The sequence below is a fragment of the Staurois parvus genome, unplaced genomic scaffold, assembly GCF_062004578.1.
Source record: "Staurois parvus isolate SC_StPar_1 unplaced genomic scaffold, SC_StPar_1.0 ptg001065l, whole genome shotgun sequence".
Taxonomy (NCBI): domain Eukaryota; kingdom Metazoa; phylum Chordata; class Amphibia; order Anura; family Ranidae; genus Staurois; species Staurois parvus.
The window spans coordinates 1,840,627-1,854,070 of record NW_028318861.1 but is presented as its reverse complement, the minus strand read 5'-3'; the positions used below and the strand labels follow the sequence as shown (position 1 = coordinate 1,854,070).

The 13,444-nt window shown below is 41.5% G+C and overlaps 1 protein-coding gene across 1 annotated transcript in view; it reads right to left on the bottom strand.

Moving 5' to 3' along the window:
- THBS4 (thrombospondin 4) overlaps window positions 1-9,512 on the bottom strand; it is an 83,501-nt gene extending 73,989 nt beyond the window's left edge. The window contains exon 1 of the mRNA XM_089658376.1: window positions 9,224-9,512. Within this exon, the coding sequence (XP_089514502.1) occupies window positions 9,224-9,314 (91 nt within the window). The 5' untranslated portion in view covers window positions 9,315-9,512. The remainder of the gene's footprint in view (window positions 1-9,223) is intronic.
- Between the last annotated feature and the right edge of the window lie 3,932 nt (window positions 9,513-13,444).

Sequence of the window (13,444 nt, the reverse complement as noted above, 5' to 3'; positions counted from 1 at the left end):
AATATGTGATGCACTGAGTTCTCTGCAACCACCCCGGTGCCAAGTCCTACCTCTGCTGCTTCCTAAGCATTGATGGTCTTACTCTGGAGAGGGTTGCTAAATATCTCTGCAACAAATGAGCTCAGTAAAAGTACAGCCCACAATATTGCCAGTTATAGCCAATTATACAACAATGTACAGCTCTAAATCTGCCACATTGTAACATCAATGTTACATTTATTAAGCTGCAATGACACCAGGGATCTTTTTCTTATTATTTTCTATACCACTGATACTTAAAGCAGAACTCCACCCAAAAGGCCTCCTCCCCGCCTCCTCTTTCACATTTGGCAATCTTTTTGGGAGGTGGGGGGAGCGGGTACCTGATTTTGACAGGTACCCGCTCCCACTTCCTCTGGGACCGCCTAGGCGATCCAAGTGGAAGTGCCCCCCCCCCCTCCCTCTCCACAGTCTTCTGGGAGCAAGCACAAGTCCTAAAAGGCTGCGGGACCAATCACAGTGTGCAGCGTGGCTCACACATTCGCAATGGATACCCGGCTGTGAAGCCGCAAGCTGTCACAACCAGGTGGCCACAGCTAAGATGCCGGCATCAGGGACTGAAGATGATACCTGGCGCCCCCTTGGGTGAGCACACTAAAGGATCTGTGGACAGGTAAGAGTCTGTTTATTAACTGCTTCCGTGCCGCCCTATAGCAGAAATACTGCTACAGGGCAGCACTGGGCACAAAATCACGTATATATACATGATTGTGCAGTTATGGATAGAGGGTGCACGCGCCCTACCCACGCTGCCATTCGTGGCCTCGGCTATCAATCGCCAGGTCCTGCCCGGTGATTACTCGCCGACTCCCGATCGCCAAGTATTACCGATGGGGGAGAGACCTGTATATAAACAACAAAGATCTTTCCCCTGTCAGCTCAAGCACACTGCTTTGTATGGCTCGGCATAGCAGTGCCATACAAAGCAGTCTGCTTACAGTGTAAAGCACACACACAGCACACAGTGAAACAGCACACAGTTAACCCTTTGATTGCCCCAGATGTTAACCCCTTCCTGCCCAGTGTCATTAGTACAGTGCAATTGGAAGAAGGGTCAGCCGCACACTGGAGGATAGATGAACATAGTGTATATTTATCGATCCATAGGAGACACAAAACACCAGGACATGAATACAGGACCTGTTAACATGTTTAATCTTATGATTAGGCACGAGATCATGTGAAACGCGTTAACAGGTCCTGTATTCATGTCCTGGTGTTTTGTGTGTCCTATGGATCGATAAATATACACTATATTCATCTATCCTCCGGTGTGCAGCTGACCCTTCTTCCTATTACATTGTGTGTGGTTGCGAGCCAGAGCCTGCACCTGTTGTGGATTGATCTGGATGGTTTGCCTGAGCGGTATACCTTTGTTCTTTGTCATTAGTACACTGTCAGTGCTGTTTATTAGCACTGATCACTGTATTGGTGCAACTGGGGATGTCAGTGGCACCAAGCCAGTTCCCCCCAGTGTCAAAATGCCCGCCGCAGTCCTGCACTCCCGCAGTCCTGCTATAAGTCACTAATCGCTGCCATTGCTAGTAAAAAAAATAAAAAATCCAAGTATATATACCACCATAACTTTCACTTAAACCAATTAATTTACACATATTGGGATTTTTGTAAGCAAAGACATGTAGCAGAATACATTTTGGCCTAAATTTATGACAAAATCTGATTTTTTAAATTTTTTTACTGGGCATGTTTAATAGCAAAAAGTCAAAAATATTGTTTTTTTTCTCAAAATTGTCATTTTTTTTGTTTATAGTGCAAAAAAAAACGCACAGGCGATCAAATACCAGCGAAAGAAAGCTCTATTTGTGGGGAAAAAAGGACGTAAATTTCATTTGGGTGCAGCTTTGCATGCCCGTGCAATTGTCAGTTAAAATAACGCAGTACCGTATCGCAAAAAGATGGCCTAATCAGGAAGAGGGGTAAATCCTCTGGAGGACAAGTGGTTAAAATTCAGCAGCTAAAGTTTTTGTAGCTGCTGACTTTTATTTTTTTACAAAAACGATTGGAGCTCCGCTTTCAAGTTTGACTAAAGCTTTTTTATATTTCTTTATATATTTTATACGGAGTGAGAAGTGCCTAACCATAGTCGGGTTTTGCCATCTGTTTCCAAAAGGGAGATTTCACTTCACTTCCTACAAACACAAAAGGAAGAGAGAAAAGAAATCCCTCCAAAGTGAGGAAAATAGTCTCTTAGGCAGTTGTCATGTAACAAGCCCCCCCTGGGTTTTCCCTTCACCTTCAGTCCAGTGACAATGTTTACCAGGAGAAATAGAGAAGGTGAATTTCCAAAGTAGGGAATAAAGAGCAATAAATAGGTTTATTAGCCCTTCCACATTCTATCCAAAACTCCAAAAAAAAAAGTTTGGGTTTTAACCATTAGCCGCCCGGCCTATAGCCGTTTGGCGGCCGCAAAAATGGTTTAGCTTTCCGGGGTGTATGCCATTTGGCGTCCTCCCGCACATGCGCAGTTCGTGCAATTGCAAAGCTGCGCAGCGGCGCGATCTGTCACCGGCCTGTACCTCGGACATGGCCGATGACAGATCTGAGTACCGGTCCCCGTTGCAGGTACCATGTGACCTGCTGTGACCAATCACAGCAGGTCACATGACAGTTGTATACAATGGATGGCTTCATTGATGCCATCCATTGTATACTAGTGCCTAGCTGTGAATGGTCACAGCAGGTCACATGCACATGTCATGTGATTAGCTGTGGCCAAATCACAGCTAAGCACAAAAAAAAACAAAAAACCTGAATGAATCGATTCAGGTAAATGCTTGCTTATAGCAAAGTAACTCTTTGCTATAAGCAAATTGTGTAAAAAAAAAAAAAAAAATACTGATCACTTCCCCAAAGTAGTACAATGTTACTATGGTAACATTGTACTACTTTGGTCATAGTAAAATATGAAAACAAAATCTTAAAAAAAAAAAAAATTTAATAAAAAATTAAAAATAAAAAAAAATTAAAAATATATAATTTTTTTTTCATACTGTCACCAGTCAGTGTCCCTGTTCACCGCCATGCCAGTTATATGATGACGCTGTACTGCACTGGTGACAGTATGTAAAAAAAAAATAGTGAAAATATTTTTTTTAATTTTTTCATTTTCCGAAAAATTATGACAACAAAAATACAACTTCAAAAAACTCGCCATTCCTCTTATGAAGTACGTCGGACTGTCTACTCTGCAAAAAGGGGTCATTTGGGGGATATCTGTACTATTCTGACATTCTTGGACCTCAAGAAATTAGACTGGCTGTCAGTACTTCAGGATTGATCAATATTCAGATCTATACCATAGTTTGTGAACGCTATAACTTTCCTACAAACTAAATAATACATCCTAATTTGGGTTATTTTCACCAAAGACATGTAGCAGAATACATCTCGGCCTAAATTTATGAAGAACAATTATTTATTTGTAAACATTTATAACAGAAACAAAGAAAAACGTGTTTTTTTTTCAAAATTTTTGGTCTTTTTTTGTTAATTTAGCAAAAAATAAAAACCCCAGCAGCGATTAAATACCACCAAAAGAAAGCTCTAGTTGTGTGAAGAAAATGATAAAATTTTAGTTTGGGTACAATGTTGTATGACCGCGCAATTGTCATTCAAAGTGTGAGAGCGCTGAAACGTGAAAAATGGCCTGGGCAGGAGGGTGTAAAATTGCCCGGTATTGAAATGGTTAAAAAAAATTTTACTTTTGCTTCTTCATGACCTGCTTCATTCATCCTGCAGCAAGAGATGCTCTAAAGCTTTAAAAATCATTCAAAGCCCAAACACTGCTGTTGAAGCGGAACTTCACTCTCTCAATCAACATGAACTATTTCTAATCCTTGTGCTGTTAGCATTAGTAAATAGATAGGAAAGTATATCGTATTTACTTGTTTTAATCTTTTTTTTCCATTCCTTCATTTATTTCCTGGTTTCAGGCCTAGGCAAATGATGTCATACATTCCAGGAGTCTTCAGGAGGGGAGGGAGGGTTCTCGGCTCAGCCAATGCCTGAGCTAAAGATAGATGGATTCTAGGAAGTAACCGCTACATGAATCACCAGCCCTTACTCAAGATGACCGCTGCCAGAAATGCCAAGAGGTGTTTTTCAAAATGAATTCTTAGCAAAATAAAGCATGGAGACATGGGGAGATGGAGGAGTTTGTTTTGGATATTAAAATTGAATTAAATAGCATTTTTGGTCTGTGGTACTCGGATGCAGTGCAGTTCTACTTCAAAGAATACGCTGTGGTAAATGACTGCTTTCTATAATTTGGGATTCTGTTGGGTAAGAACCTGATGAAAAGAGTAGAGTGGATATACAGAGCACCGCAGACAAACAACAACTTGAGTGCAGGTTCAGGATTTGAGCATACAAGCACAGAAACTGTTGTGCCAGCAGGTGCCAGAATGTTCTCACTGAGACACAGGCTCTGGAAGTAATTAGTGTTCACTAGTGATGCACATGGCTTTAGTTTTAGGAAAGTCTTTCTCAAGCGTTTTAGTCCAGAGCAGCCTTTCTCAAGCGTTTTATTTTAGAGCAGACTTTCTCAAGCGGTTTATTCCAGAGCAGCCTTTCTCAAGTGTTTTATTCTAGAGCAGCCTTTCTCAAGCGTTTTACCCTAGAGCAGCCTTTCTCAAGTGGTTTAGTCCAGAGCAGCCTTTCTCAAGCGGTTTATTCCAGAGCAGCCTTTCTCAAGTGTTTTATTCTACAGCAGCCTTTCTGAAGCGTTTTACTCTAGAGCAGACTTTCTCAAATGTTTTACTCTAGAGCAGGCTTTATCAAGCAGTTTATTCTAGAGCAGGCTTTTTCAAGTGGTTTATTCTAGAACAGCCTTTCTCAAGCGGTTTACTCTAGAGCAGCCTTTCTCAAGCATTTTACTCTAGAGCAGCCTTTCTCAAGCGGTTTACTCTAGAGCAGCCTTTCTCAAGCGTTTTACTCTAGAGCAGTCTTTCTCAAGCGTTTTACTCTAGAGCAGTGATGGCGAACCTTTTTGAGCCCGAGTGCCCAAAACTGCAACACAAACCAACTTTTTTATTTCAAAAGTGCCAACACTGCAATTAACCACTTGCCTACCTGGACGCACTGACAGACGGCACTGATCGGTGGCACTGCTGGGCATCATTGATGGGTCGCACTGATGGGCAGCACTGATGGGCGACACTGCTGGGCACTGACAGGTGGCACTGCTGGGCAGCACTGACAGGTGGCACTGCTGGGCAGCGCTCACAGGCGACACTGCTGGGCACTGATGGGTGACACTGCTGGGCACTGATGGATGACACTGCTGGATACTGCTGGGCATCATTGATGGGTGGCACTGATGGGCAGCACTGATGGGCGACACTGCTGGGCACTGACAGGTGGCACTGCTGGGCAGCACTGACAGGTGGCACTGCTGGGCAGCACTGACAGGCGACACTGCTGGGTGACACTGCTGGGCACTGATGGATGGCACTGCTGGGCATCATTGATGGGTGGCACTGATGGGCAGCACTGATGGGAGATACTGCTGGGCACTGACATGTGGCACTGCTGGGCAGCACTGACAGGTGGCACTGCTGGGCAGCACTGACAGGCGACACTGCTGGGCACTGATGGATGGCACTGATGGGCAGCACTGATGGGCGACACTGCTGGGCACTGACAGGCGACACTGCTGGGCACTGACAGGCGACACTGCAAGCAGTTAATCTCACCTCTGGCAGCGTCGGTGTGGCTTCCAACCCAGCAGCTCATTCCCATCCACTCTGAACACGTTGCCCCTGGCCCCGGAGCGGTGTGGGAGCAGTGTGGGAGCCTCTTCCTCTCTTCCGCGCCAATCCCCGGGTACATCACCCCTGGTGCCAGAGCCGCATTGGAGCCGTTTCCTCTCGTCCACGCCCACCCTGGCCCCAGAGACATGTGGGAAATGTAGTTTGATGGGGGTCCAGTGTGGACAAGATCTGGATGGCCGGTCCATGCGCGCTCATCATGCTCTTCTTCCTGGCGTGCCCACTGAGATGGCTCTGCGTGCCAGCTCTGGCACGCGTGCCATAGGTTCGCCATCACTGCTCTAGAGCATACAAGCACAGAAACTCTGTTGTGCCAGCAGGTGCTAGAGTGTTCTCACTGAGACGCAGGCTCTGGAAGTGATTAGTGTTCACTAGTGGACACTAGTGATGCAGATGGCTTTAGTTTTAGGAAGTTCTAGACAGTATTGTACAACTATTTTACTCTAGAGCAGTCTTTCTCAAGCGTTTTATTCCAGAGCAGCCTTTCTCAAGCGTTTTATTCTAGAGCAGCCTTTCTCAAGTGGTTTATTCTAGAGCAGCCTTTCTCAAGCGTTTTACTCTAGAGCAGCCTTTCTCAAGCGTTTTACTTTAGAGCAGCCTTTATCGAGCGTTTTATTCTAGAGCAGCCTTTCTGAAGCATTTTACTCTAGAGCAGCCTTTCTGAAGCGTTTTATTCCAGAGCAACCTTTCTCAAGCGTTTTATTCCAGAGCAGCCTTTCTCAAGCACTTTACTCTAGAGCATCCTTTCTCAAGCGGTTTACACTAGAGCAGCCTTTCTCAAGCGATTTACTCTAGAGCAGCCTTTCTCAAGCATTTTATTCTAGAGCAGCCTTTCTCAAGCATTTTTTTCTAGAGCAGCCTTTCTCAAGTGTTTTATTCTAGAGCAGCCTTTCTCAAGCATTTTATTCTCAATCAGCCTTTCTCAAGCTTTTTAACATGGAGGAACCCTTGAAATGTATTTTCAGCCTCAAGGAAACCCTGCTAATAATTACTATATCTCTAGCTCATGGTACATTCGTATGATGGTCAGGGGGAAGAAGGTTCCTTTCACTTGAGACAAATGCCTCCCTTATAGATAGCTTAAAGTGTTACTAAACCCACAACAGTAAAATCAGTCTGTATATGCAGAAAAACATGCTTGTTATACTCACTGTGAAACTTAAGGGGTTAATCCTCTGCATTGTGTAAAAAGGATATTTGATCCTGTCCTCCCTGATTCTCCCCTTCTTCTACTGTCCCTAACTCATCTCCTGATAGAACAGAGCCTTGGGGGCAAGCTGCACATACTACGTTTGGTTAGTATTGCTAGAGAGTTTATTTTTAGGGAGAGTGCATGTGTTCTGTACAGGACAGTGCAGCCTCATAGGACAGCAAGAGGAGAATGAAAACTCCTCCTACAAGCTTTAACCAGTGCTCTGTTGGACACTGATAGAAGTCACAAGACTGCTCTAACTGCTGATGAGAAAAGGTATTTAGCAGTTTATGTTCACTAAAATAATTGCACATCTATGTTCTGTGCAATGTTGGAGACCAGATATAATGAATGCAGGGTCCTGGGTTTAGTAACATTTTAAAAGATCTCTAAAAGGTGTCAGTGTTAACTTATCTAAGAGGCAAAGATTGCTCATTGCTCAAGGAACCTTTAGGAACCTCTAGAGGAACTGTAGGTTCCAGTGAACCCTGGTTGAGAAAGGCTGATCTAGAGAAATATATCTTGTATCATAATAATTTCACCATCTTTACCAAGGAATATCAAATGCTATTCTTATTGTACGTGATGCCACTCAGGTTGTCAAACTAGGCAGTTGTCAATGGGGGAGCATGCGTATATGTATGCGAGTTAGGGACCTTAGATTGTACGCCCCTTGAGGGTTAGGGACTGACGTGAATGTACAATATATATGTAAAGCACTGTGTAAATTGACAGCGCTATATAAGTACCTGAAATAAAAAATAAAATATTCTGTTGCAGCTGCCACTTGGTATTTTATACCAAAAAAAATTGTGAACACCAAGTAATAGCAGCCATATTTGTTAAAGTAGGGTTTTAATTAATAATTATTTTGTTTAATACAATTTAAATTGTTTATGATCAGAATCTGTCCAAAGATGTCAGAGGCTGACGAGGGTACTCATGGACACCACATCACTGGAGTGAGGTGAGTATAGTTCCACTGACAGACTAATCTGATCATCACTATAGGGCTAGTGCACAACTAAAACCAGCAGCTGAAATTGGCACAAAAGAAGGGGACATGAGTATATCATGGTGACTTCGGAATACACATCTATGAGGTTAATTAGGACAAATTTAAAATTTTACCATGAAACTATCGGTTTGCATGTTATCCATATGATTGTGTGGGTTTCCTCTGGGTACTCTGTTTTCCCCCTACAATCTAAAGACATATTGGCAAGTTAATTGGCTCCTGTCTAAATTGACCATAGTATATGTATGTGAAATAGGGTCTAAAGATTGTAAGCTCTTTGAGGGCAGGACCTGATGTAAATGTGCAGTGCATAATTTGATGTCACTATATAAATACTTATAATCAATACATTTTCATTAAATATGGCTGTCCCAGATATTATAGTATATGTAAGAATAAGATCTGTGTTATTGCTAAAGTAGTATTAAACCCAAAATAAAAATGTAATATATTGCAGCTTAGCAATCAGTAGATATGGTGGCCGCATTAGTTTTCTTTTGTTAGGCTTCCTCCCCCTCTGTTTTCACCTGTTGAAGTGGCCAGTAACATGCCTCTTGTATTAGGGTGCTTACACTCTGGATGGAGGAGCAACAGAAACACCTTTGGACAGCAACATATTTAATCTGGAGGGGGGGGGGGGGGGTTAGTGCTAAATGTACTAGTAGATTTAATCATAATAAACAAATTGAAGCCAAACTCCAGCTAATATGCTTTAAGCAGTTACATCAAACAGTCTTGTTCCTTTTGGGATAAGGTTTCACATAAACAAATACAAGCTGATTATTGTAAGAACATTTGTCAGTGTTAAATGGTTTGTTCCAACTCTCTAACCACTACATCTGCAGTTCAGCTTGTTCTGTTAATAACATAAAAGACTGGCAGGATCACTGGGTGAAATTAAAAGAAATAAAGCCTAAAAAATAAAACAAATGCATCCATCACATCTAAGAATTGGTAAGCTGCCATTAAATAAATGTTTACTTTTGGGTTTAATACTGCTTTAAATACCCAGATGAACCCACCTATATCTTTAAAGTCATTAGACACATAAAATGTTACACACAGTACCCAAGTATATCAACTATATTCAGATGCTGTATCAATACTTCTATAAAATGTGTTAGATTGTTAAAAAGAGGATGGTGTGTATTCAGCTGCTATGTGAAGTTATGGTATATTAGTTACCTTGATAATTTGCCTGTGCTTCACATCCCCAGTAGAGTTCCAGAAGAACAAGCCATGTCAGCAGCAAATTTTTCCTTTTAGGCATCTTCATTTCTTCTATGTGATCTCCAGGAATAATAGTCCTCTATCCCCTCACAGGGCAGCAGATGGGCAGCTCCCCAGCAGCAGTCTGGAGAGTGGATGGAAGCAAGCAGACAGAACCTGATCCTCTCTAAAGCACACGCATGGGGAGAGTCAGTGGATGCAGCTGTCTGGTCCAGCTTTTTGGGGGCAATGATGATCTGCCCTCACAGCCTGCAGAGTTTATTTGGCAGTCCCCCTGTTGAAAAGAGGTGGTCTCTTCATGGGGACTCCAGCTGTTTGAAATCCCAAAGTGTCTATTACCTCCTTCGACAAAGCAAGTGTAAAAACAGTGAACAGTAACACAACACCTCCAGCCTGGTATAAGGAGCCTATGCCAGGCAGCTAAGGTTTCATACTATAAAAACATTCAGAATAGCTGAAAGCTGCATTGCGTTGACCACTCAGTTCAAGACTTTATTTCTTGGTTTATTATAGCACTATTATACACATATGGGGATTTGGGGTCCCAGAGAAACTTCAATCCAATAATTCGGAAGCCTGAGGCTCATGGAAATAGATCAAGATGTCCCATCCAACAGGAAGAGCTGGATAAACGTTGTGCATTCTTAGGAATAGAGTTTGGCTATTTTCAAAGCACCGTTGACTATATTTCTGGAATAAAATAACATGTGATAACTATAATATATCTTAGAATAGCCTTCCTTATTTTACATATATCAAAAGCCCAAACTTTTAGAGTCAAAGTTATGTCAAAGTTTTACATTTCTATCAGGAAATGAAGCCTTCTCTGACATGCTTGGAACTTTCAGCCAAAAGATTGTTTTTCTTGTTTGGGATACAGAGGGGAAGGTTTAGAACCTCAGTTGGTATTTATTGATTTTCTTCATTTTCTGTCTCAGTGACCACTGTCTGCAGGACAAGAAGTGAAGGGAATTCTCCCCAGTGGATGAAGTACGTCACCAGCAAGCCATGAGATTGACCTGGCACAGTACTACAATCTACATACTTCCCATCTTTCTGAAATGATAAATAGAGATACTTTTTGCACACAATGGGGTTGATTTGCTGAAACTGAAGAGTGCAAAATCTGGAGCAGCTCTGCATAGAAACCAATCAGCTTCCAGGTAATATTTTGTCAAAGCTTAACCCCATTCATGCCTAAGGGTAAAACAAATCTTAAAGGCTAAGCACAATTTTGCAACGTTGACATGTGTTAGTAAAACCGTACATATCATCACAACTACTTTGTACATCCAGGTGAATTATACCTTGCTTTTTTCAGGACAAATTGGGCTTTAATTTGGTGGTAAATGGTAATGGATATCTCCTGATTTTTTTTTATTATCAAAGGAAAACTGGCCCAAAATAGTGACATTTTTTTTTTTTTTTAAATTTAGCTGTGTGATACTTGTTACTACAATAACCTACCACCAAAGAACAACCCAAAATACATTTTCCAGCTCTTGACGATTGCAGCGATACCATTTATGTGTATGTTATTTGTTAATTGTACCCACAGTACAGCCCACAAACAATAGTGCGCATTTTGTGTTTTTTTTTTTTACCTAAAACACACTGACACTAACTGACACTGATACCAATTTAACCCAAAAAAAAACCTGACCTTTGACCTTGACCCAAACACTAACCCTGGCACTGAACTAGATCAAACCTTGATCTAGGTATTTTTTCTTTTCTTTTTTAATATTTATATATTTATATTTTTAACAAACAGTTGTTTTCCTCTATGTATGGAGAGAGAGAGATACAGTGTATCTCTCTCCTCCATTCAGAGAGAAAGGGAAAAAAGAAAAACAAGAGGGGTGGGCTGTACAGTGACTGATCACTCTGATAGCCAATCAGAGGGTATCACAGCGATCATGTGACCCAGAATCAGGAGTCCAGTGTCCCAATCGTTAGAACGGGACCCGGGGCTCTCAGTGACACCCCGGTCTTTGTGCTGGGAGGACGCTGTGCGGCGTGCTCCCAGCACAAAGACAGGTATGCAAATATGCGGCCCCACAGAAAAAAGTCCAGTTCTGTGAGGCTGCATATTTGTGTTACAGCAGCATGAAGGGGTTAATAAGAAGCTGATTGGCTACCATACACAACTACACCAGATTTTGCACTCTCCAGTTTTAGTAAATCAAGTCCAGTATGTAGGCAAAGGACACATACCTTCCATGGCCCCGTTTGCATAGACCAGAAAGATCTAATATACATGAAAATGAGGGGTTAAAAGTAATAATATAGTAGTTGGATAAAAAGTTTAGTTGCAGCATAAAACATTTAGTAGTAAGAGAAGCACATTTTGTATAGAGAAGTACAGATCAGAACAAAAAGAGGGACAACTGAGGCTGCATAATAGACAGAGGGATTTGGTCTCAAAAAAGCAATAGGCCTTCCAAATAAGAGATAGTAGGGAGTTCCATACCAGACATTCCAATAAAGTTGCAGGAACACATGGTAGTCAAATATGGGTCTCTACAACATGTCTGACACAAATGAAACCTATAAACTTCATTATATGCAATTTCTCTTTTTTTAACATATATGGGAAAGGGTGGGATGCAATAAACTGTATTTTTTGAGACCATGCCCACCTTTAACCATGGCCACCAATAATTGTGACACACTTTTAGAGAAACTTCTTAGGCGCACTGAATACTGTTTGTAACATGACAGGACCAGTTGGTTATATTTGGCTTTCAGGTCAAAATTTCCAGGTCTTCTCTTGTTAAAGCCTTTGTCAAGTTTTTGTTGCTGTCTCTGGCCCCCTATGGACCCAGAGACAGGATCAATAAATGGAGGACTAGCAGATGAGCGGAATATTTCAAAGGTGTGCTCCCTCCGTTCACAGATTCTTCTTCATTCATTGAAGCTGTAGTATGGCATCTATGAATATAGTAGTTGGCTGGAAGGAGAGGGCATTGTCAGGGTCTCCTGTGCCAGTTCTCACAGTTCTATTACCCCCTCCACATTGAAAGATTACAGCTTCAGGTGGGGCATATCCACAGTGCTATTTTTTTTTTGTGTTTTTTTTTTTGGATGTGCTTAGGCTTTAAGGTAAACAAAGCCATTTATACGAAGGTAAGAAGCTAAAGTGAGGACATTGTACTAACTTCAGAGATCAGTACTATGAAGGGATTTACAAGAACAACTGCATTCTTGAAGAAAACAAATACAAAATACAAACTTCAAAATAATAAAATGCTTATGTGCTTTCCAATTTTTTGTTTTGCATTTTTTGCATTTCAAATGGGGACTTTAACCACTTCTAGTCCAGACACTTTTACCCCCTTCCTGTCCAGGCCAATTTTCAGCTTTCAGTGCTATCACACTTTGAATGACAATTGCGCGGTCATGCAACACTGTACTCATATGAATTTATTAGCATTTTTTTGAGACAGATAAAGCTTTATTTTGGTGGTATTTATTCACTATAAATACTTTTGCTATGTAAATTAAAAAGTCCAAAAATTTTGAAAAAAAGTGTTTTTCTTATAAAATTTTGCAAATAAATAGTATTTCATCATAAATCTTGGCCAAAATTTATTCCGTTATATTTTTAGTAAAAAAAAAAAATAACCCAAATTAGTTTATAACCAAAAAGTATTATTTGTAAACATCTTTTTTTACACTTATTATATTATTTTTTTACATACTGTCACCCTAGCCGTACAGTGTCACCATGGTGACACTGTACTATTTGTGGGGGGGTGATGAAGATTTTTTTTTTTCTTACACTGATTGCTTTTACACCCATAAAGAATGTAAAAGCAATCATTTCTCCTTCTCTCTAGCTGCATTCTTGCAGCCATTGAGAACTACTGAATGAGCTGTGATTGGTCACAGCTTGTCACATGGTACAAGGCTGTTGTGAATAGCCTTGTATCATGTGACCTCTGTGATCATTCACAGATTTCACACGTAGTAAGCAATGATGTCACAAGTGACATTTTGCGTACTACTCTGCATGTGATCACTGATTGGCCAATCAGTGATCACATGCGAGGTCCCGTCTGACGATCGGTGTTCCACTGTGTCCGGAGGACACAGCGGGCACCGGATCGCAGTGCTGCACGCTCCCAGGGAGCGCGCACAAGCAGGGTGCGGGGAAGCCGTTTATAAACAGCC